This window comes from Ostrea edulis, chromosome 6 (genome assembly GCF_947568905.1).
Source record: "Ostrea edulis chromosome 6, xbOstEdul1.1, whole genome shotgun sequence".
In the NCBI taxonomy this organism is placed as follows: Eukaryota; Metazoa; Mollusca; class Bivalvia; order Ostreida; family Ostreidae; genus Ostrea; species Ostrea edulis.
This window is the reverse complement of record NC_079169.1, coordinates 75,458,266-75,482,796: the sequence shown is the minus strand read 5'-3', so window position 1 is coordinate 75,482,796 and position 24,531 is coordinate 75,458,266. Positions and strand designations below refer to the sequence as shown.

Sequence of the window (24,531 nt, the reverse complement as noted above, 5' to 3'; positions counted from 1 at the left end):
CCTATGTCAAAGAACAAAGAAGTTATGGCCTGGACACGAATCCATTGTAAAAAAAACCCTTTAATTTTGACCTTGAGGTCAAGGTCATATAGAGGTCATGAAGATACTCGACAGATCGCCTCATGGTGATCCATCTGTGTGCCAAATATGGTATGCCTAAGTCAAAAAACAAAGAAGTTATGGCCCGGACACGAATCTGCACAGACAGACAGACGGACGGACAGACAGATAGATTCCTATATACCCTCCCCCCCCCGAACAAACAATCTAGACAAGCACAAAAAAAGTGAGGTGGGGGATCTGCCAAATATCTTTCTTTGCATAATTATGCATTCAAAAACTAAATGGCAGAAATTAACGTTTCTGGTATAACCGTATGCACGTAAAAGTTAAAAAAAGAGAAACCATGCAACTTTACTCGCGGTGACAGAAACGGTGTACTTCAGTTTATAAAAAGATGCAAGTGATTGTGATCAGCTTAACTAATCATAGGCTTTTAAATGGTTCTCAATGTATCGTTACCAGTAAAAGAAGTGCAACCGATCGTGGGTTTCCGACGATGGATATTGTTCTGATTAACTAATATCAAATGTCTACATCATAATTATTATAAAGTAAAGAAAGGAAATTCATAAGGTATATCTTAAACACGAGAGTCACACCTGAAATACAATTTTAAAAGGGTATACGATGTAAATCAGACGTCATCTACATCAGCTGTTGACTTTATAAGAAAAGTGAAATTCCCCAAATACACTTCAAGGAATTTAGAAGTCTCATTGGGCTATTCTATAAACATACCACACAGTCATGGTGTAAGGGAATTGGAGGGGGTGGGGGTGAATTATCATTTCGCAGCTTCACGATTTTGCATGTCCATTGTTTGCATCCAGTACAGGTTGTATTGGAATAACACTCAATATAATAGTGATGATTGTTCACTTGTACCTAAACAGATTTATAAATGTAGCTACAGATAACACTATACTTTATTTATTCTTATCAACAGTAAACATCTCACCTCTTAATGATAATCGCATATGAAATGGTTGTGATTGACACATCATAAGTTCTGGTTTTGATGTATACTGTAAAGGATAATTGTTAATAGTCTTATAAAGGTGGTGTATATTTGGTGAGGGAACAGTGTCTTTTTCATTAGCACTCCCTAAAAGGTTATAAATAGTTTCTAGATTAAATATATTACTCTTTTTTACGGTGTTGAATTTTGTGATGTGATGCACCTTCTTTGAATTTGTCTGAGGTGTTTGACTAGTCTGTACACTAGCTAGCCCAGTGTTGTCAGTTTTAACACTCAATACAACACTTTTAGGGGGTTTTCCTTCAGTTTGTTGCACCTTTGAATTTTGTTTCATGTCTGAATTTACACTTTCACTGTTAATCTCACCACTGCTATTTACACTACTCAGATGATCATCTGCTCCATTCTCATACAACGGCTCACTCGAGGATGAATCTGTCCTTGTATCAGATTTCACATTTTCGTACTTTCGGTCAGCAGGTGGTGCCTCTGCTTCATTAGGGGCCACCTGTGTTGTGGAACTTGGTAATTCTGATTTTGCATCATTACTTGGCAGATTTTCACTTCTTTTTTGTTTCTCTATATCAGTATCTGACTGGGGTTTCTTTGAATTTTGAAGATTTATGTCTGGTTCCATACTCTTTACTTTATCATGCAAGTTAGTGGATTTTCTTAAATCCACTATAATTTCACCATCATTCACAACACCTTTGGTATCCTTCATACTTGAATGAACGGCTTCTGATTTGGTGACCTGGGATTTGAGCAACTCGAGACTAGCTCCTAATTTTGCAAGACCGATGTCAGCATCAGCGCCATCTGCTTTCTTAAGATAAGCAGACAAAAGTTCTATCACAGAGCTTTGAAATCCTTTCGATGAGGAAAAATCATCAGTAGGTAGTCCATTTGTTTGGCCAAGTTTGTCACTGTGTAAATCTCGAGTGAAACGTTCTAGTTTCTTTCCTTTAATTTCATCCCCATCATCAATATCGAATAGAGAGAGCAAGTTTAGGTTATCATGCATATTCTGTAGTAACTTGTCATCTTGCTTTTTCTGACTGCTGCAACAGTACACTGAAGCTGTATCAATGGGGTGTGCCTCAGAGGTGAAGAAATATCCACCAGCATCAATCACGCACTCACCGCTGGGGGTTTGAATAACAGTGCCACGACTGCCATTATTGTGGATGAAGTTATCTGGGTCAAACAGTAAGTACAAATATTTAGTAGTCTCTGCCAAGAAGAAACTTTCCATTCTGTTGTCAAGCTGATGGGTGTTGACATTTTTCACCTGTAAAAATCAATGTATTTACAAACTCTAGCACAACAGAGAGTTTGTTGATGAACCTCTTATTGTCAATGTTATAATGGCATTGCATCATGATATTTATTTTTTATTCCATAACTGCTAAAATATTTTAGGTCTAGGATTTCAGATATACATATCCCCCCTCCCCTTACACACACACACACACATACTGGGTCTAAACCAAATTTTTGCTTGATTCCTCATTCTAACTGACCTGGATAAAATTCCCTGTCTCAAAAGATTATTCCTATTTATCTTAAGATATCAATTTGTTTTGGTTACAAAATGTAAAACCTTTTTTTTTCTATTTCTCTTCTTGGAGTTGAGTAAAATGTAAGTGTAAAACCTGTATTATCAATTCATTACTAGAAGAAAGTCACAATTCTATATTCTTTTGCCCCTCCCCCTTTATATCTACCCACAGACTAAAATTACTTACAGTTGCATATCCACACTTGGTTTTGGTGCTGTGTTCTATTGCTTCCAACATGTCGATACCTATCTCCAGTAGGAAGGGGTCTCTGGTGGCTTGATATAGGTATACAGCACTTTCTATTAGCTCTGGCAAAAATGATAAAGAATAAGTCAACATTAATTGAATTCAAATTCTCTGTGATGATATTTTGATGGATAATGCACACACTACAAACATTCTTAAACAAATCTGTTTAAAACTATCATTACATTATTTTGTTTAAATCATATACAGTGGAGCCTCGTTAATCCGGACACTTTGGTTCCCAGCAAAATCGTCCGGATAAATGAAGCGTCCGGATAATTGAATCGCATAGTTTCTATCTTTACATAAGTAACCAATATGTGCCTACTTTATTGATGCATAGTGAATTAAACACATTCTATCAATGGATTTAACCATTTGCATTAGTAAATAAATTATGATAATGTTAACATTTACATGTACATGTATTTCAAAGCACTAAAATTTAATGTACATGTTCAGTGTATTTGCCTGTGCTTACATTGTACATACATATGATCCCTACAAATAAATATACAAAACTGTGTACCGTCTGCACTAAAACAAATAATGAATCACTTTATGTAACTATAAGTAAATAAATCATTAGTAACTAACATAATCATTTACACTTCAAACATTTCATCACACTTTTACTTCTTAAAAAGGCCGGTAATTTCCATTTGTCACGATTCACGGGTTCAGCGATCTGTTAAAACAATCTTCATCGGCCAATGTTGGCATAAGAATTTCGTGATTATCATGTCAGTTGACAACATTCTTTAACCAAAATTCAATCTGCCAGAGTTTATATTTCTTATTCTATAATTATCCAAGACAATATCGGGAGAACAAAATCATTTAAGCTCGTAATATCAAGACCTACTACTGCTTTGATCTAGCCACGCGCACCTATTATTTTCATGATGCGATAATAACGGAACAAAACTCGGGTGAAACTAACATTACAGGTACATACAGAATTTAATTGTCATTTTCCTTTAAATGGTAATTTTCTCACTTCTACCCAGAGTTTAAAAATTCGAAAGCAATAAAGCTCTACAACATCGTAACAAGAATCAATTGTACACAGATACATTCTACATGCGTGACATTCTAAACGTTAAAAACTTATACTACATATACATGTGCATGAATATACATGTATATTTCACGCCAATCAACAGTATAAAATCCAGAATCTAGAAGTATAATCTACACTCTTTGGATGTGAATAAGCCGATATCAATTTACGAATCAGTACAACTGATATGTGTTGCAGTTAAAAAATTATCATTACGGCATGATGTTTAATTTATTAATACTATTAGGGTATTGATCAAGACTATAAAATAATATGCTACAGATTTATTTACAAAATTCAACACAACACGCAATAAAGATCTTATGTGCGAAAATTGGCAATACAATGTCTCTATCGGCACGTGCTATCTAACACACTTATCATCACACACCACCTAATTGGAGGGAGGTGTTGACAGGGTACAGGTAATCGCTTCAATTAGACAGTTTGGCTTGTTTTCTTTATAATTTACGCCTTGCTAAACTTGTCCGACACAGACCTTCCCTAAACAAAATTACCGTCCGGATTAACGGTACAATTTTCAATGCATTATAACGTTTTGTAGTAAAAAGTGACCGTCCGGATCCGGAATGCAAATTTCCGGATTAATGATGCAAAATAACGTATAAAAATTCCGTTCCCTAGAAAAATCGTCCGGAAGGTGAAGCGTCCGGACTAATGGCGTCCGGATTACCGAGGCTCCACTGTAAATTCAAAAATTTGAAATTAAAATGTCATCTTTTTAAGGTATGAAAGCTGAGGCTACCTGGTCTGAGTGGATATCCCTCTCTCCCTGTGTGGGCCTCACTCTTTGGAATATTATAGTACTCGGGTAGAAAACCAAACTGCCTCCATACTTGATGGAAGTTATGCATTGTCTTCATGGCACTCTCTACATCACCCAGTAAACTCTAAAGAAAATCAACATGGACTTTATTACCAGAACTTTTTCTGAAATTTCTTCAGGATATCCCTATCTTGATAAAACTACTTCACACACATCTCAGAACATTACAAAATTTTCATCAAGAAGTTTAACATAGTCCTGATTACATTTCTAGTCCATTACCTGAATTGCTGGCCAGTAAGCATCTAATGAAGTAAACATAGGAAGAGTTATCCCTCCTTTTGACATATGTGCCCACATGTACCAGTCGTCCCTTTTTACATGTTCAACAATAGCCTTCTCATACACTGAAATGATGATACGTGTATACATATACTTGTCATTGGTAACATTAAATGTCTTCTTAGCATCCACTTACAAACATACCTGTTTTCCTACATGTATATGGTCCTCATTGGTTTTTCGTGTGTATTTGTATATACATGTACATGTTTTGTTTGTTCTTTCTAAGCCCCTTTTCATAATTTTTCACTTACAGGGATATGATCAGCTGTAGAGAAAGAGTATATATTTTGACCTAGATGAGAATTAATGTTCATTTCAATTATTGTAATTCATCGGCTGGAAAATGAAAAGAAATACCAAAGTAAGAAAGAAAGAATATTTGCTACTTGATTTACTGGAAGATATATGTGAATACCTCTGAAGTGCTCCAGGAGTTCAGGAATATCAAACATTATGGATCCTTTCACTAAATACTCAAAGTAGGAGTCGATGCCCCCTCCTATACCGGAGTCTAGCGCTGTCCATTTCCCTGTACTAACATCAATGTGATTGCCAACCTGTTCTCAGAATACAGATAACGCAAAATTGACAACCCTGTTCAAGGAAAAATGCCAGCTCTTCATAATTCATTAAATATTCAATTCTGCCTCTAAAATTCAGGAATAGATAGACTTAGAATTTCCTCTTTATTATAAAGAGAAAGCATGAATACACCAGTGACATACCAGATCCAGTGTAGACTTCGAGTTCCAAAGAGCCCGCAGTGCTCTAACTGCAACTTTCTCAAACACTGGGTCTCCAGTTAGTCGGCTCAATGTCCCAAATTCAATCAGAAATGTCCCAACTCCTGCAGTACATGTTACAGTAGTTTCCCCCTTGGGGACCCCATGTCGAAGATTGACTGTTCCATATGGCATTCCAGTAGGCGTGTCAAATGCTGTGCGAGGAAGAAGTCTTCATTATAACTTCTGAGAATTTTCATCTTTGCTACTTTTCTGAATATGGGGTCATAACTAATGATATTTGTATCATGTGAAAGAAAAATTAGATCATCAGAGGATGATACACATCATTACATCTTATGCAAAGTAATTGTTTTTAATACATATCATATATAGATTTAAAAATTTCCTATCTATAAAACAACAAGAGTATTCAGAGACGGTTCTCAAACCCCTAATAAGGCTTCACAAGTTTCAGAGACCCAAGAGAGTCACAATTTTTGTTATTACTCTAAAAATCTCACTTATGCCACATTTGGGAAAAGTTTGTTGACCCAGCAGTGTCTTAGAGGAAGTTGAACATTTTTGAAATTTTAATGTATGTCTGTTTTTTGTTTCACTAGGAACAACTACACCTCAAATTTTAGTAGGAAACCAGAAACACCATTCAAGAGTATTGGGACAACAAATCCACTGCATTTCATACCCAGATACAGAAACTTTAGTCTCAATTAGAGCAATATACTACAGAGATCAATCTCAACTGCATCACTTATCTCCTCCCAACAAATCACTGAATCACCTATCTCCTCCCAACAAATCACTGAATCACCTACCTCTTCCCAGCAAATCACTGCATCACTATAATTATCTCCTCCCAGCAAATCACTGAATCACCTACCTCCTCCCAGCAAATCCAACCAGTCACCTATCTCCTCCCAGCAAATCACTGAATCACCTACCTCCTCCCAGCAAATCACTGAATCACCTACCTCCTCCCAGCAAATCACTGAATCACCTACCTCCTCCCAGCAAATCACTGAATCACCTACCTCCTCCCAGCAAATCCAACCAGTCACCTATCTCCTCCCAGCAAATCACTGAATCACCTATCTCCTCCCAGCAAATCCAACCAGTCACCTATCTCCTCCCAGCAAATCCAACCAGTCACCTATCTCCTCCCAGCAAATCCAACCAGTCACCTATCTCCTCCCAGCAAATCCAACCAGTCACCTATCTCCTCCCAGCAAATCACTGCATCACTTATCTCCTCCCAGCAAATCCAACCAGTCACCTATCTCCTCCCAGCAAATCACTGCATCACTTATCTCCTCCCAGCAAATCCAACCAGTCACTTCATCTAGACTCATGTATTCCATAAAACTTCATCTCTTCATGGAGTGTCTGACTATATACTTCACCCATCAAATTGCATTAATCAAAATGAATTCACCTATGAATATCGTAAGCAACAGATCAACTTTCTTGATAATAATAATAACTAAAATCTCTTAAGACAAACTTTTAACATTCCTACCCATTTGTGCCTTTAATACAACTCCAGTCTGACCCAAAGAAAGTATCCCATGCAGCTACCCAGGATAAAATGATCCACTCCAAAATTATCAAGTTGCAATGAAGAGCATAAAATGGCCTCAAGACACGACAATTTCCAACATTGTCAGTGTTATCTAATAGTAAATGGATAATTGTAAACTCACATATCATGTTGTATTTAATATACAATCGCATGTACCATGTTTATCATAGTATTAGATTATCTATACTAATTTTTAATGGACTCAAAATGAACAGAATTTATTTGTGTAAATATTACCTGTATATCGTAAACATAAATGTGAAGTCATTAAACACTTACAATTGCAACTTACACTTCAGCAATTTGTTAAATTACCATTTAATCTGATGATGACCATCTAATGCCGAAACCATGCAGTTATTCTCTTAATACATCATACAGCAGCATTTCTGGGTTGTTTTTTTTTTTTTACTGCTGATATCGATACAATGCAGAAATTATTGAATACTTGAAGATTTACCACTGGAAATCTACCACAATTTACACATGAAAACATTGGACACTGGTAACAAAAATAACTGTTCACTTATTTTCATCTCTTTTTTTTTTGCCAATGATATTGTTGACAAGTTGTACACACAAAGCTATATTGCCAAACACTTCATCCCCACTACATCCATTCCACTGCAGTGTAAACAGATTACTACAGCGTAAACAAATTACTACAGTGTAAACAGATTACTACAGTGTAAACAGATTACTACAGCGTAAACAGATTACTACAGTGTAAACAGATTACTACAGTGTAAACAGATTACTACAGCGTAAACAGATTACTACAGTGTAAACAGATTACTACAGTGTAAACAGATAATTACAGTGTAAACAGATTACTACAGTGTAAACAGATTACTACAGTGTAAACAGATAACTACAGTGTAAACAGATAATTACATTGTAAACAGATTACTACAGTGTAAACAGATTACTACAGTGTAAACAGATTTCTATTGTGATGCACTTGTGCATTTACTTTGTAAGGTAATAAATACCAGGATGTGTGGAAAAACACAGTAACCTGGGAGTTTAGTTTGTCTTATAATTTTGCATAAAGGTTGTCAACATTCAGAGAACTGTTAGTTCCCCATTAGCCTCGGAATCTCATCAACTTACCTGGAAGAAGGCGTCTTCCTACATCCTCTGCTAGCCGGAGGAGGGGTCCAGAACAGGGCCAGCCTGGTTCTACTGCCATTCCCGCTCGCTTTGTGAACAAATGTGCTGACAACAATCCACCGAGAACTGAAAAAAGACACATTACTGCAAAATGGATTCTTTATGAGCAATAAATGATACACAATTATAAACTTGAAATGCATCTGGAACATTTACATTTGATTTAAAAAGATACTTGAACTTTTCAATTTTGAACAACGTATACCATAAATGTGAAAATATTGGCAAAAGTTGACAAATGGCAAATAATCATTCAAATTTCAAATTATCAATTTTCTCAATACTTCTAAATGACAATCCTGAATTTTATTAACACTACAGATATGACAACTGCATCTTTATCATTTTTACAAATGAATATTTACACACTAAACTTGATCTTCAGAGAAATTGAAATAAATCCATGTTAATTAAGAAAATGAGTTTGTTTTTTTCATTTTCGTCATTTGCTTGCATTCAATATAAATTTGTATTTATCTTTGTTCTCAAAACTACAAATGAACACTGTGACATTGACTGCATAGAATAATCTAATTAGCATGTGTTATAACAGGGCTCAAAATAATTGATGGTCTGGGGCCAATAAATCATGGATTTGGGTTAGTGCATTGTAAAGAGCATGTGTTCTTGGGGCTAATTCATTTGAATACTAACCAAATTCCTCAATGACCGGGCTAGTAAATTAGATGGTATGAAAAGTTTACAGACAGACATTTAACAACGGACAATGGGTGATCAGAAAAGCTCACTTGAGCTTTCAGCTCAGGTGAGCTAAAAACCAAGAAGTCTGTAGGTATTGCATAGCAATACATGTCCCCGACTGGCCCCATGTCAAGTTGTCTGCATAATATTCTGCATGAATAATCATACATTAACAGTTTACACACAAGAATAACCAGGTACCATAAAATAAAAGCCATTTATGACAGATTCAAATTCCATATTTTTCATGTCCAAGGCCCATAACTCAGCAAACAACCATTGCACCAGAACAAAATTCGAACTTGATCTGTAACTTGTCATGGTTTTAAGCAATGAATGTATCAAATGTCAAAGGAATATCTGCAAGCGTGATGAAAAAAGTGCAGAAAACCCAGTATTTGAGTCTATTTTCTAAGTCCAAGGGCCATAACTCAGCATTGAATCAATGGACTAGATCAAAATCTTAACTTGATCTGTAACTTGTCATGGTAATGCAATGTCCCATATCTGCAAGCATGATGAAAAAAAGTGCAGAAAACTGATTTGTTAGACTGACAGATTGCAAACCTAAAGTCCCCTCTGGCTTCACTGGTAAGGGACTAAAATACTTGAATCCACACAGCTTGAATACTAGCTATTACATGTTTAAATGTGGCCCTGCTACTCTTAAAAAGAAATTTTTAAAATCAATTTCCTGCAAATTCCCATATAAAACTTTGATCTCCTATTGTGGCCCCACACTAACCCTGGGACCCCCTGATATGAACAAACTTGAATTTGAACTACCTGAAGATGTTTGCATATTTCAAATATGACTAATCATGACCCTGCTGTTGTTGAGATGAAGAATTTTAATGACGTTTCCCTATAAATTCTTATGTAAAACTTTGATCCCCTATTGTGGCCCCAACATACCTCCTGACCCCCAGGGGGTCATGACTTGCAAAATTTATCTGCACTACCTGGGGATGCTTGCACATTCATATGACTATTCATGATCCTGTTGTTCTTGAGAAAAAGATTTTTCCAATATATCCACATGTAAAACTTTAAATGTAAATGACGCTAGGTTTTCCAACGAATTAAAAATATCTATCAAACATCTATGTTTTTTCAATAGTTATGAAAAAAAAAAAAAAAAATAATGGTACACTGTATTTCTGTATAACAGTTTCATATTGCAGCAGAATCTGTATCCTTTATAGTGAGATGGTATTGTCATGATTGGTAATGTGTTGGTACTCCTTGTCTTAAAAAATCATTATCTTACATTTTTGTACATGTTGCCTTATTCATTATATTGTGCATTATGATACATACTGTTGTTTGAACCGAATCAAATCGAATGTATGGCAGAGAATGAAGCACACATTGAACTAAGAGGTCTGAGGTGGGATTCAACTACATACAATGTATTGTTTGATCACTAAACCAGTGCCAGTTAGCTCAGTTGGTGGAGCACTTGATTGAAGATTTAAGGAACCTGGATTTGAATCCTGGTCTGGCCCATTGCATTTTTTGTTCCTGTTACATTTGTTGCCAGAGACCAGTCCATTGAAGTGACAGGTGAAAATGCCTGCCAGGGGATAAAGAGCTGGATTGATGTCTTTAAAAGTGTGAAGGCATTCAAAGAGGGATGGTCAGACAGGCTTATTATTTATTTGCAGATAGCAGATAGCTCAGTTGGTAGAGCACCTGACTGGAGATTCAGGGGGCCCAGGTTGAATCCCAGTCTTGTCTGTTGTATTTTTTGTTTTCCAACAGTTGCACTTTATGTAATATAGATTCAGTTACAGGCACTCTACTTACTTCTGATATTAGTTTCAAAGACTGAAGCATTTATATCAATATCAAAGTCCATTTTGTTGATAATCAGTTCAGCCACTCTTTGAAACTCTGTGTTATTCCCAATAATTGCCAGTGTGTCTAATGCATCAATCAGGGTCAGTGAATAGCTATACAAAAAAAAAATAAATTACCAGAATTTATCAAATAACATGCATAAATTACAAATATTCAGATATATGGAACAATACGAATAATAATAAATGCATTGCGTAGCAACATCATAATTTTTTTTAAAATTACTATTTATATAATAACATTCAAGATAAGACCACATTATCAAAATTTATCTTTGCCAAGACATAGGGAAGAAATGTACTCAATATTGTAAATTTCATTGACAGTGGACACAGTTGTTGATTGGTTGGCTGTATGTTGTTTGGAGAATTTTTTACTCATATGGAGACAGCATCATTGCCAGTGAAGGGCAGTGGGCTGCAAAATTTAGGCTTATGCTCAGTGCTTACGGCCTTTAAGCAGGGAGGGATCTTTATTGTGCCACACCTGCTGTGACACAGGGCCTCGGTTTTTGCAGTCTTATCCGAAGGACCGCCCCATTTAGTCACCTCTTACAACAAGCATGAGGTACTGTCATAGGACCTTTTCTAACCCAGATCCCCACTTGATTGGACACAGTTGTAATGGACATTGGTTATGACAGATTGATATATTATATAGTGCTATCAGTTTATGTAGACACTGATAATAAATACTAAGACAAGAATTTGATTTGCATAGTTACCTTCCCCAAGTGTCATGTCCATCGCATGTAAGAGGTCGCAATTCATCGTATGGATAAGCATGCTTAATGTACCCATCATAAGCATGATGAAACATGGATACAACTCGCTGCCTAGAGAATTAGAGTGTCAGAAAAAAAAAAGACTATATGAATTTATTGTGAAAAAGCATCGAAATACACAGACATGATAATATTCAAGGATATCACTTTAAAAATTAAAATGCACAGAGCACTTAGAGACAGTTTATAGCTAGATTACAGTAAATTTCGAATTTCCTCCATTCACAGCAGACGAAAAATTGTACTTCACACTATTTCCTAATAACTGTAAAAGTAAAGCAATAAAATGATCACGCAATGTATTACCTATATAATTTTATGTCATCTTCGGTGATTTTTCTTAGTGAACAGACCGGCACTGGGCTTAAATTTAAAAGAATAAACAGACAAATGACACGTTCACTCATTATCGCCCTTGATTTTCAGCACCTACTAATTGACGGAAATCGGATGATATCAGATTTGTGTAACAAATTGTTACTCTTTCAAAATTGAAATTCAATATTATTTTTCAGATACAAATTTACTACTTCTACATGCTTTGAAGATGTCAACGTTTAGATAATTATAATTAATTCGGATCCTTAGATTTACTTCAGTATATGTTGTCGGCATTTAGACGTCACTTGTAGGTAACTTCCTTTTCCGGTTGAAAGCCATACTGAATTGGCAAGTGAGTGTCCCCGATGCTTCAAAATCTGACGATATCGTCTTGAATATGCAATTTTCATGTAGTAATAAAATAAAATAGGAAACTTACACATTAATTACGTTTCCTAACGTATTAATTTATGGTAATACCAGAAGGACACTCGTTTAAATGGCATTGTTTACATCCCTCCCTCCATTCTGTATTAACACATTTGCCGACATTTCATCGCTTAGTATTTTAAATTATACCATTAGAAGATTATCTGAAGTTCTATAACAAGAGTATAGTCATTGATATACACTACCTAAGTTCTTGTTGCAGTTTTTCTAAATTATGAAGAGTTGGAGTAAGAATTGTAACGATTTTTTACCTAGTATTATATTACCTAGTTAATTTCATTCACAACGGGGAAAACGACTTTTTTTCTTCTTTATCACTGTCTGTAATGGAAGTAAAACCAGTGATTCATTTTGAAAATGGTTATCATGAGTCCAGCGGACTCCCCTTGATTACAATAATGAGTCCCATGCTAAAATCAATGAGTCCAAATTTCATTATTTCAAACAAACAGCCTGACAATCACAGGTATAAACAAACCACGTTAAGGAAGAAGCTTACTGTTGTCACCCCCTTATAGAGAATAAATATTTCGCTTTTTATTACAACCTATCGGATAATTCATTTGCATAAAATTCTTATTCGTAGTTCATATTGCAAAATGATTTTTCAGATGTTTAAAGTTGAATGATGGAAGTTTTTATTCCTAGCTACTTTGTTTATATGTCATTTAGTTTTTCTGTTCTGTGCAAATGCTGCAATAAATAAATTTTCCTCCGTTTTCTACATTTTTCTCAAATCTTGGCCAAGAATAAAATGTAAGCCATTTTTGATGAACTTGTTTTCACCTTTCGAATTTTCTCAACCTCTACTTCGTTTTCAGGACTGACGTTTGATTTCGGGGACTCTGCGTTTGTTTTTTTACCCGTAGTTACTGGCAATATTATCATTCACATCACTTTGCAAAACTGTTGTTAACTTTCCCTGATTAGGAAGTTTTAAAACATTAAAAAAAAAATATGCGAGGAAATTCTAGTTCCCAGTTTTGTTTACCCGCCGTAATGCCTTATATATCATTTGGTGTCATTGGTTAATGCAATGCAAGTTGACCAATGAAATATCATAATTTTTAATTCGGAAGATCTCGGGTGTGTAGTACGTTCTGGAGCTTAGATTTCATGGGGTGGGGGTGAAAACATGTTCATATAATTTCGAATGTTCATGCATCCGCTAGGATGCACAGTTATTGAAATCATGCGTCCTGAGCAAATTCAATGCGTAATTTATGCAGGACGCACGCCAAAATGAATCACTGTAAAACCTGTGGAATTTGTTTCCATTCTGGTTGTTTGGTTGTATATTGTTGAATGTCCCACTCGAGAATCTCCCACTCATATGGATATATCACCTATGTTGGTGAAAACTGCGAAATTAAGGATTGTGCTTGGCGTTTAAGGCCTTTGAGCAGGGAGGGTTTTTTATCATGACACGGTCCCGGTCAGTGATTTTTTGGGGGCTAAAATGCCACCAATATTCGGCTGTTTCCCCTCACTAAAATCAGCTATTTTTTCCCAATTATATATATATGTTTTTCCCAATTTCAAATCTAGGGAAATTAGGCCATTTAAAAAAAAAGGTTACCGTATATTTCTGACAGAGTAAATACGTTTTTTTTCTTCAGTTTTATTCTCCAAACCACTGCACATGCAAAAGGTTTTGTAAAGAATATGTAAAACAATAGAGGCATCCATATTAGCAGATATGCAGCGAAGTATATAGCTTCCAGATGCACATTAAGCCATATTGTTTACAATTTATTTTGACCGCCATTTTTTGTAGGGTCAGGCTAATAACAGGAAGTGGCCAACAGTATAGGGTTTTACTAAAATTCGAAAAATACAAAACAGGAGAGACATTCTGGAAACTTGATTATTAATATAATATTTACAAGATTATGGGTACAAATGCTGGTGAATTAATAATTTATTATTTTCTTTATGAAATTAGACAATAAGTATTTCTTAGAAAAAGTAAATAATATATATACAAGGTGTGACTTCCAATACATATTTAATGCTAAATAATGATTTATTTTATGATTTTAAATCAGATCTGAAATAAACCTCAAACAAAAAATTGTTATTTGATTATTTTATGCATCTTTACCATTTTAATTTACTATGAATGATTTTTCCCAATTTGAGGAAAATTTCGCTATTTTTTCCCAATTCAAAAGGAGGGGTGGTAGTTTGAAAAACAAAAAAAATCACTGCCGGTTTTTGTGTTGAACTCGTCTTGGAGTGTTTTGAAAGACTTGATTAACTGTTTGTGTCATGATCACAATCAATCTTGGTCCCATTCTCTTGTTGATTTTCCATCTCTTCACTTGTCCGAATGGTCAGAGGAAATGCCAGGGTTCTCACTTGAAGATCTAAAGTTTTGAAATTCTTGTTATTTAACAATACTATGATTTAACTTTTAACACGATAGTATCTACATGACACTTGACAGATTTGTAGAATACTGATGCAGAGCTATGCAATAAGTAAGGCCAAAAAAAAATACATGTTGGTTTCCACTTTCCCGACCAACCCTAACACATTTCTTTCCATTCTCACTCCTAAATTTTAAACGTTATAATATAAAAATGGTAATCATGATCTTACACACAAGAACCATGGTGAATGACAACCACTGCTGAGATTTGGCTTGGCTGGATATTTGGAATATAAAAGGCTAAGCTGTTGCCGAATATTGGGACAGTCCTTCATAAATCAAATTTATAAGTCAACTTTAGCTGCTGCAAACAATTATTGTGCACCTTGACAACAAAGTTGTCTACTTCAGTTATTTGTATATTAAACTAACTTTCCATTGCTACTGTATGTGCAATGCATTTCTTACCGTTTAGTTATGTTAACTTCAGAATTAAAACAACCACTTGTTTTTCATTCAAAATATAGCATCCATGACAGTATATCAGGATGCATTAAATACCTGAACTTTTAAAAGCCCTAATTTACCTTGCCAACATAAATTTTGTATTGGATTCATATAGATTGTATATTAATCAAGTATTTCCTGGTTATTGGTGTTTATTTATCTTTTTTATTGACTGATATCATTCATATAATCTGATTAAATATGAGCATTGATTCCTTAAACTTAAAGAAATATACATTACCATTAAAGTGTTCTTTAAAAAACTCGTACGTAAAACATTAAAAGTGTATCAATGACAAAATTTATGCTTGGTAAGGTCGAGTCGGGGTTTGAGTAGTTCAGGTGTTTAGTGCATCAAAAAAAACACCATGGACGCCATCTTTTGAATGGAAAAAAATAAGTTATTGGCTTTATTTGGGGATTTACATATCTAAATTGTAAGCAATGCATGACTGATAAGTGATGGAAAGTTAGCTTAGAAAACAAATAACTTAATTATTTAAAGCAAATAGCATTGTTGCCAAGGTGTACAATAATTGCTAGCACCAGTTACCGGTAAAGTTAACAGGATTTCCAGACACAAAGGTTCGGCGGCAGAGTCAGTATAAAGAATCTCGGCCAAGATTAGTCCAATGGCACCATGGAGTTTTGTGCTGTCTTTTAGATTTTGCAAATGTCATCACTACAACAAGAGTATATTTATTGACTTATTAAGTTATTTATTATGCACTAATACTAGACAGATTCCAAAATACAGAAACAGTTTTTGTTTACAGTACAGTGAAGGAAATGTTTTGATTCACCATTTACTTTTATTTGATGACTAGATAATCACTGTATTTTATGCATAGTACAATACTAAATCATTATAAAACAATTCAACCTTTAAAATAAAAAAAATAATTAGAATGCACACTACCTAACAAAATTTTGAGGTGAAAGTGGAAACCAACATTTTTTTTTGTTTTTTGGCCCAAATACCCAAAGTATTTTGAGTGGTGAGCTCTTTTAGAAACTTTTGATTTGCGATCTTATTTTTGATCATACTTTGAGAATTTTAGATGTCATTTTGGGGGAAACATTTGCTTTTCAGCATTGGGAGTGGGGCCGAATTTCGGTCCTTTACAGATCCTTTAAGAAATCCCTAAACGACTCTTAAGAAACGAGTGCTCTGCCTGTACCACTGTTAATATTTTGTCATTTGAAGAATCAGATTGCTAACAAAATTAATCATAAATAATTTTGCACTGCAATTTATACTTTTCAGGATGTTGATGCCCAAAAAGAACCGAGTGCTTATATTTGAGTACTTGTTCAAAGAAGGTGTTTTGGTAGCAAAGAAAGATTTTTCAGCTCCAAAACACCCAGAAATTGATGTCCCTAATCTTCATGTTATTAAGGCATTAACGGTTAGTATATGTATCGTGTAAATTTTAGTAGTCTATTATGAAAAATTCATTAGCATGATTATTTAATGGAAAAAATTAAATTCTCTTGTTTTGTCTCAATTTCTACATGTGCTCTTCCTACCTGTATGTAGTGTATAGGTGTTAAACATTTAGATAATATCTTCTTTCTGGCCAATTAAAAATTAATTGATAAATTATCATTTCCGCCCGCCCCGATTTTTTTTATTTTCGTAAAACTTACGATTTCAAACAAACATCCTTCCCGCTGACATGAGTGAATGATTAAAGTCACAGACTGCTGGTTTTATATCTTCTACCAAGGATTCATTGAATGTAAACTTGATTAACACTTTGTGTGATGCCTTTTTTCATCAATTTTTTCTCTGGGGGAAATAAAAATTAAAAAATAAAATCTTCTCATCCGCCCCATATTTTTTTGTAACCCTGGATGATAATCTACTAATTAAGTTGAATTGGCCTAATGTTATTGATATTAAATTGGCCGAACTAGATATTTAGATGTAGTAGGTATTTATTTACCAAAATAGTGAATTTCATGATACCAGGGGTAAAGAATTTTGTTCCTGGGTGGGGCCAAAATTATTATAGTGATTATTATCTTTACCACATGAAAGACTTAACTGTAAGTTTGCTGATACCATGATACAGTATGAAAACTAAATGCATATCTAGGAAAAGCAGAAATGGATATCCCAAAATTTTAAATTTTTCAACCCCAGGGTTTTGACTTTGGGATGGGTCCAAATTAGTCATATCATGTTAATGTTGGATATATTGTATTAATTAAGTAAAATCTTTTAATTAGTGTAGGCATTTTTAGGGGTATTTAAGTTTTAAGAACACATCTTATTTTGTGCTGTATAACTAAATATTAGACTTTAGCTGGGGGGGGGGGGGGGGGGGGGGGGGGGTGAGCTTGCAGCCAAAACGCGGTGCAAGTCAGCCTGGAAAAAGTTCAGAGAACTCCTTCCTATCCTCACAAACAAGCAACTCCCTGCTACAATCAGAGGTCAAGTTTACTCCAGCTGTGTGAGGAGTGTCATGCTCAATGGTTCAGAAACGTGGGCAGCATCAGCTAGCACTGTCAAGCGCCTTCAACATAATGACAGAGCCATGATAAGATGGACCTGCCTGAAGATACGTCCACTTTGAGACTCTTCTATCTAGGCTTAAAGTAAGAGGCATTGCTGAAGTTCTCCAATTGGGCAGGCTGAGATGGCTTGGACACGTTGAGCGCAGCACAAGCTGGATCTCGCAGGTCAGATGCATGAACATTGTAGCAAAGCGGGGCCAAGGCAGACCACGGCTTTCCTGGACAAACTCTAAAAGCGTGATTGTCTGGCCCTGAACATGGAGTCTACCAACCCACTGGATCGCCAGATGTGGAGAGGAAGACTTCGCACTCAACAGACAGAGAGGCCACATCCTCAATATGAGGATTAATCCATGGCCTATATAATCAAAACTGGTTGATGATGATGCAGAACAGGAATTTTTTCTAGATTTGATAGCCTTTGGGCCTAGTGATACTTTATCTGATATTCAGGTGACCGATTAGGCACGTGGGCCTCTTGTTTATACCAGGTTATCACAAGTAATGACGTGTTCAGTGTGAGTGATAATGAATATATTGGATGAAGTAAAGGGTATCCAATTTTGTCACGCAGACCTTTTATAAATTGTGATAACTTTTATATTATCTGCAAAGGATAAGAAAGGTACCAGCGTACTAAGAATCAAGATTTTTAGGTTGCCGTAGTGACCCCGATTAGGGCTGAAACGATATGCCCCCTTCACGATACGATACATATTGCAATACTTATGCCACGATTCAATACTTTCAATACAATACAATTTACAGAAGAAACCAATAATAACATTGAAGAAAAAATTAGTTATCAAAATTCAAAATCATGATATTAAAAGCAAAACTGCCAAACAGTGAGATGCCTGTTCGCTGTAGTTTAAACTGATATGGTTTATTATTATTTTCGTCAACCTTAAGGCAAACAACAGTTTGAACATTATTTGACGCTATTTTGTCCCTCATACAGGTAGAAATAATATGTACTGGCTGAGACTGATGTATTTTACTGAAACCGTTTGTAATAAACGTATCAAACCGAAAATCGAGGCAATGAATCGAATATTGAATTGAGTGTTTATATTGAACAGTATCGATATTTCGGTGAATCGTTTCAGCCCTAACTCCGATGGCCTATTGCTGTTGGTCAGCGTTCGTCATTGTGCTTTCACAAAGGAAAATTTGAAACTTAATCTTGATAATTACCCTTCTAATTCTTTTTAAATTTGGTTTGAAGCATCTTTGAGACAAAGGAGACATTAATTATAAATTTCAGGACTCCAGGGGCTTTAAGGGTGGGGCAAAAACTACCAAAAATTGACCAATTTTCAAAAATTTCGGGAAACTAAATGCCTAGTTATTTAATGCAGGAAGGCCTAGATTGTAACTCTCATGATCCCTGGGGTTCTAATATTGTGTTTGTATGTAAAACATTTAAATAACATCTTCTTTGATGGTATTGATGCTGAATTTAGATTAAATGGATATTTAAAAGAAGCACAAAATTGTAAATTTCATTACCCCTGGGGTAAGGGTTTTGGATGGGGCTCAAATGGTCATAGTGATTAAATGTTTTCATTAAATTTGAAAGCCCTCTTTGGGGTATTTGACATGTTTGAGGATTAGAAACAATGAAATAAATGCAGAAAAATTATTTACACTTTTGATAATTTTTTTTTAGAATTATCATTGTAGAATTTCTAAATGTCTGGTTGTAATTGATTGTTATCAGTTACAGTAAACTGATCCTAATCACTGATTCCCATCAGTCTTGGAGTTAATTAAATCACCACCCCTTTGGACCCAGTAGAACTTTTGAGCTACAGAATTGAGAGATCTACAATCGTGGTTTGACATAACTAAACTTCTTTAAATGATATACAATATATCTTTAGTTCTGTACCTTTAAATATATATATTTCATATATATATATATATATAGAAATATGATCACTGTACTTCTGATTATTTGTAGTCTTTGAAGTCACAAGGATACGTAAGAGAACAGTTTTCATGGCGTCACTATTACTGGTACCTAACAAATGAAGGTATCCAGTATTTACGTGATTATCTCCACCTGCCAGCGGAAATTGTGCCAGCCACTCTAAAGAGACAGACAAGACCCGAGACAGCCAGGCCAAGACCCAAAGGTAACGCAGTCATGTTATATCATCCCTAAAAAAAAGACCCAAAGGTAAAGCAGTCATGTTATATCATCCCTAAAAAAAAAGACCCAAAGGTAAAGCAGTCATGTTATAACATCCTGAAAAGAAGTCCTATATGCAGTGTCTGAAACTCGTCATGAAATCAATGCTGACTGCTAGTAAATGTTGTCAAAGATGTACTAGCTCAGAGAAATTAATTGCATGTATTTAATTATTTTGAATGTAAATGTAATTCCACTTCTATAAAGCTGACATCTGTCATGTCCTCCAAAACACTTTACTGTTTATATTTGCTACTCTGTCATGCAATTTATATCAATATTGTATGCTACAATGGTGTTTCTGAAAAATGCATATATATTTACAATTCTATTATGTCTGGTAAGAATGCAAAATTAAACAGCCACTTAAAATCTTTTACCATCAAGCAGAACAATAGGTCCTGCCAAGAAAAATGTTTGCAGGACCCACAAAACCCCTTCTTATCAAGTTTTAATAAATTGCTGAATTATGTATGTTAACATCTTTATTGTTATAGTATTCTCTTTCACAATAAAGACCAACCCTAACCCCTTCTCCACTGCTGCTATAAAGTACACGCAGGTCATTTCATATGCCTGCCACTTATCCCATTCCTTATTTCCAATATTGGGGTTCTTTCCTCTTTTAGCAGGCTTAGTAATGAATCATTTAATTGGCCAGTTACCCATCATCCTTATGGAAACTTAACAATGCATATGTAAACTGGAAGTAGTCTTTGATATAAAACTTAAACAATATATTGCGAAGAAATTAGAATTCCCAGAATAAATTCAAGAATGATAAACATGAAAAATTGGCAGACCTTATTACTGAAAAGGGTTTTGACGGTCCCTGTGAAAAATCGGGAGGTCAGGCAGTTTTCAGAATATCTGGCCACTTTGGCAGTCACGACATGACTCCAGACATGACATAACTGTCTTTTAAACAATATTAATTTTTTTAAAAAAAGCAATAATGTAACCTCTTGAAATTTGATTAAAGGTTATGTTTATTCTTTCATTTGAATAATTTAACATTTGATAACAAAAATATATTGTAAGTGTTTACAGTCTTAAACGGCTTCCATGTAATACTTGCATGTATTTTCACGTTTCAATGTGTAATACACTACAGTCGGATGAACTTGTACATGGTCAGGGAAAGTACACACGGCTAATGATGAAGTATTCATGAATGTCAACAATCCAGATTTTCTAAAAATCAACTGAGATATTCTTTGTATATGCACATGTAAATATGTATATTAATATTAAACTAGCAATTAAAAGAATTATTATCAACAAAACATTGATAAATGTAAATATTTTGAGTTACAGTATATTGTACCCATTCAGTTACCCATGCCAGACATTTGAGTAGAAATTTTGTGTAAATGAAATACATGCATCCTGTCACTTTCTTCTGATCTAAAGGAGTTTTCATCATGATGAATGGTAAAAAAAAAAAACCTTCAGACAATTTTTTAAAAATTGCTGAAATAACTTTGCCTTTTTAAATTATTTTTAGGATCAGAAGGACCCCGTGGTGCTCCTGGGGCTCAAGACCGGGCGGAATACAGACGTACAGCTCGTAAGTTCTTGTGTTATAATGCAATTACAATTCATTTTGATGGAACCTTTGATGCAGAAGTGCTGTTTTTCAGTTTGTCTCTATCAATCCAGTTTTATTTTGAGTGCAAGTTCTGATAAAGTGACCTGTGATTTAAAATGCTAACCTGTAATCACTGCCCTCATTACTTAATTGGAGAACGTTAATTACGTTGTTTAAATTTTTTTTATGTTTGAAGAAAGTTAAAAGACCAGAAAATGAATAAATCAACCTTAAGGTTCAAAGTATTTTCTTTGTGGGCAAATTTGCCCTCAAGTTTTGATCGCATATGTCGAGTAAATGCCCACATTAGGTAGGTGGTTCTCTGTAACCTTAAATTGCTATGTATTGGGGGGGGGGGGGGGTATGGAAACAAACACTGACCTTCATGTTCACTTACCCTCTTTAGGCTCTCTTTAATGGTTGGGTTAAAACCTTAAAAAATGTTGCAATCAATATCTTTAAAAAAGTATAAAATTCTGTTTGTGAATTACTGTATAGCGGGTTTTTTCCACGGGTTTAAAATTTGGCAATTGATATGCCAACAATTTTAGTGGAATAAATTTTGGCGGACAAGGAAGATTTATCTCTCTTGCAAAGTTGGAGAGTGAAATTTTGACTCCCGGGGCAGGAGTTTTGTGAGAATAGACAGTGTTAGTTCTGTAATGTGTAAAACTCCTTCTTTTCTTCTGTGGACATCAAATAAAAACTGACTGTGTGATCAGGAAGCTCTCTGTCGTAATTGTAAATTTCTTGGCTCCCGAGGAGGGGGTTTTGACTCCAGGGCAGGGCCAAATTTGTCATGTACACGAAAATATGAATTAATGTTTGAAAATATTCTTTACTTCTGCTAATATTGAATGTAAACTGAATGCATATATGATTGTAGATTTCAATGTCCCTAGGGCAAGAGGTCGTCAGATCGTGTCTGGTAGGGGGTGGGGTTAAAATTAGTGATGGTTGAAAGTCAGTTCTTTTCTTTTGCTGAAATCTGATTTAAACTTACAAAGTAAATGCATATTTAGAGAAAGCATATTTGGTTTGTTTTGAATATGTTGAAGCCTGCAGTTGATAATAGATTTTAAATAGTAGGTGGATGATGCTTCATAATAACAATACAAGCCAGGGGTTAAAAATTCTTGAAGTCAGAGGGACTTGCCTATTATTGTATGAATAATTGAAAAATGAAAATAAAAATGATTCAATTTCAGATTGAAATACAAGTTTAAGTTCATAACTCTATTATTATTTTTTCTTGCATGAGATCCGCCGAGATAGAATGCCGAAGATGCCAAAATTAATAAAAAGATTGAAAATTTAGATCTAATATAAAAACAAAAATTGGCCTCTCAAGTTCCGGACTTGAGCATGTTAAGAAAAAAATCAACCCCCCGTAGGCAGAACTAAGCAGTGGATAATGGTATTTTTTCATGTATTTGAATAACATTTTCATTTTTTTTTTAGCTGGAGGAGACAAGAAAGCTGATGTGGGAGCTGGTGCAGATCCATCCTTCCAATTTGTGAGTAGCTTGTGTACAAAGTTTATCATGCCGTGTATTGATATGAGATGGCATGCCGTGTATTGATATGAGAGTGTTCGCCCAGCATGCGGAAGGCCGGGTTTCGAATCCCGGCCGCAACAGACCTAAGTCGTTATAACAGGTAGTGATAGTTCCATCGCCAAACGCTCAGCATCAGGTGTGAATGTCATGGGTCCTCGGAGATGACCTTAAAAATGGATGACCCGTGTCACAGTAGGTGTGGCACACTAAAGAACCCTCACTGCTCAATGGCCGTAAGCGTTGAGCATAGGTCTAAATTTGAAGCCCTTCACCGATCTTGGTGACGTCTCCATATGAGTGAAAAATTCTTAATCAATCAATCGATATGAGACAGAATCACAAATTATACTGAAGTGGAAAGCCAGAATGATGTGTAGTTTGCATGATGTTATTGAAAAAGAGTTATGTATACTGGATAATGTCTTTGAAAACTACATCCTTAACTGTTATTGTAATTCATCAATATAGAAAAGAAAATCTTGAAAGGAGTTGGTAACTGCAATTAGTGACATACATCATTAAAATGAATACTTTAAAAAGATCTGAAGCCTTGGGTTTGTTTTATGTAGATGAAATATAGATACAACAGTTTTGGACATGGAAGTGTAGTGTTAATAGTGTATCAAAATTATTCCCATTATCTCATCAAACTGACACTGAACAGAATGACGTGGAAATTATGTTGTTATGGTTTGCTTTCAGTAATTTCCTGCTTCTTGATTATTTCAGAGAGGAGGATTTGGCAGAGGTCGGGGATCTTCTTCAGCACCCCCTCCACAATAAAAGGACATGTGATGTGTATGTAAAGGGACAATAAATGTGAAACAAGTCTTTGGATTGTCATGTCTTATGGTTAAAGCTTGAAGTAACCTGTACTTTCCTTCACATAAACTGCCACTGGCACATAACGTATCATTTAGGCTTAGAGTAGCAAAAAATGTGAAAACTGAATTTGACCGTACATGTAACTAGAATTTGATTAACTGTTACACAATCTAATTAAAAGTAGATCTTCCATCCGCTCCCCAGTTTTCGATACGTCGCCACGAAAACTGGGGAGCGGATGGAAGATCTAATTTTAATTAGATTGAACTGTTACATATACATGTAACTAGAATTT

At 35.1% G+C, this 24,531-nt stretch overlaps 2 protein-coding genes across 3 annotated transcripts; one reads left to right on the top strand and one right to left on the bottom strand.

Moving 5' to 3' along the window:
- Window positions 1–971: 971 nt before the first annotated feature.
- LOC125646594 (ER degradation-enhancing alpha-mannosidase-like protein 2) lies at window positions 972–12,331 on the bottom strand. Its single transcript, XM_048872980.2, has 10 exons — window positions 12,196–12,331; window positions 11,830–11,940; window positions 11,052–11,197; window positions 8,481–8,606; window positions 5,771–5,982; window positions 5,461–5,602; window positions 4,983–5,107; window positions 4,680–4,824; window positions 2,791–2,912; window positions 972–2,333 (listed from the first exon to the last, which is right to left on the bottom strand). The coding sequence occupies exons 1-10, from the start codon at window positions 12,294–12,296 to the stop codon at window positions 990–992; spliced, it is 2,574 nt and encodes an 857-aa protein (XP_048728937.1). The 5' UTR covers window positions 12,297–12,331; the 3' UTR covers window positions 972–989.
- A 148-nt stretch (window positions 12,332–12,479) lies between these two features.
- Window positions 12,480–24,242, top strand: LOC125646087 (40S ribosomal protein S10-like). Of its 2 annotated transcripts, XM_048872232.2 has the most exons (6): window positions 12,480–12,562; window positions 16,809–16,950; window positions 20,031–20,205; window positions 21,769–21,831; window positions 23,314–23,369; window positions 24,141–24,242. In XM_048872232.2, the coding sequence occupies exons 2-6, from the start codon at window positions 16,810–16,812 to the stop codon at window positions 24,192–24,194; spliced, it is 489 nt and encodes a 162-aa protein (XP_048728189.1). In that variant the 5' UTR covers window positions 12,480–12,562; window position 16,809; the 3' UTR covers window positions 24,195–24,242. The 2 variants fall into 2 exon arrangements, with proteins under 2 accessions (XP_048728189.1, XP_055996769.1); XM_056140794.1 differs by having other exon boundaries at window positions 23,314–24,242.
- The last annotated feature ends 289 nt before the right edge of the window (window positions 24,243–24,531 follow it).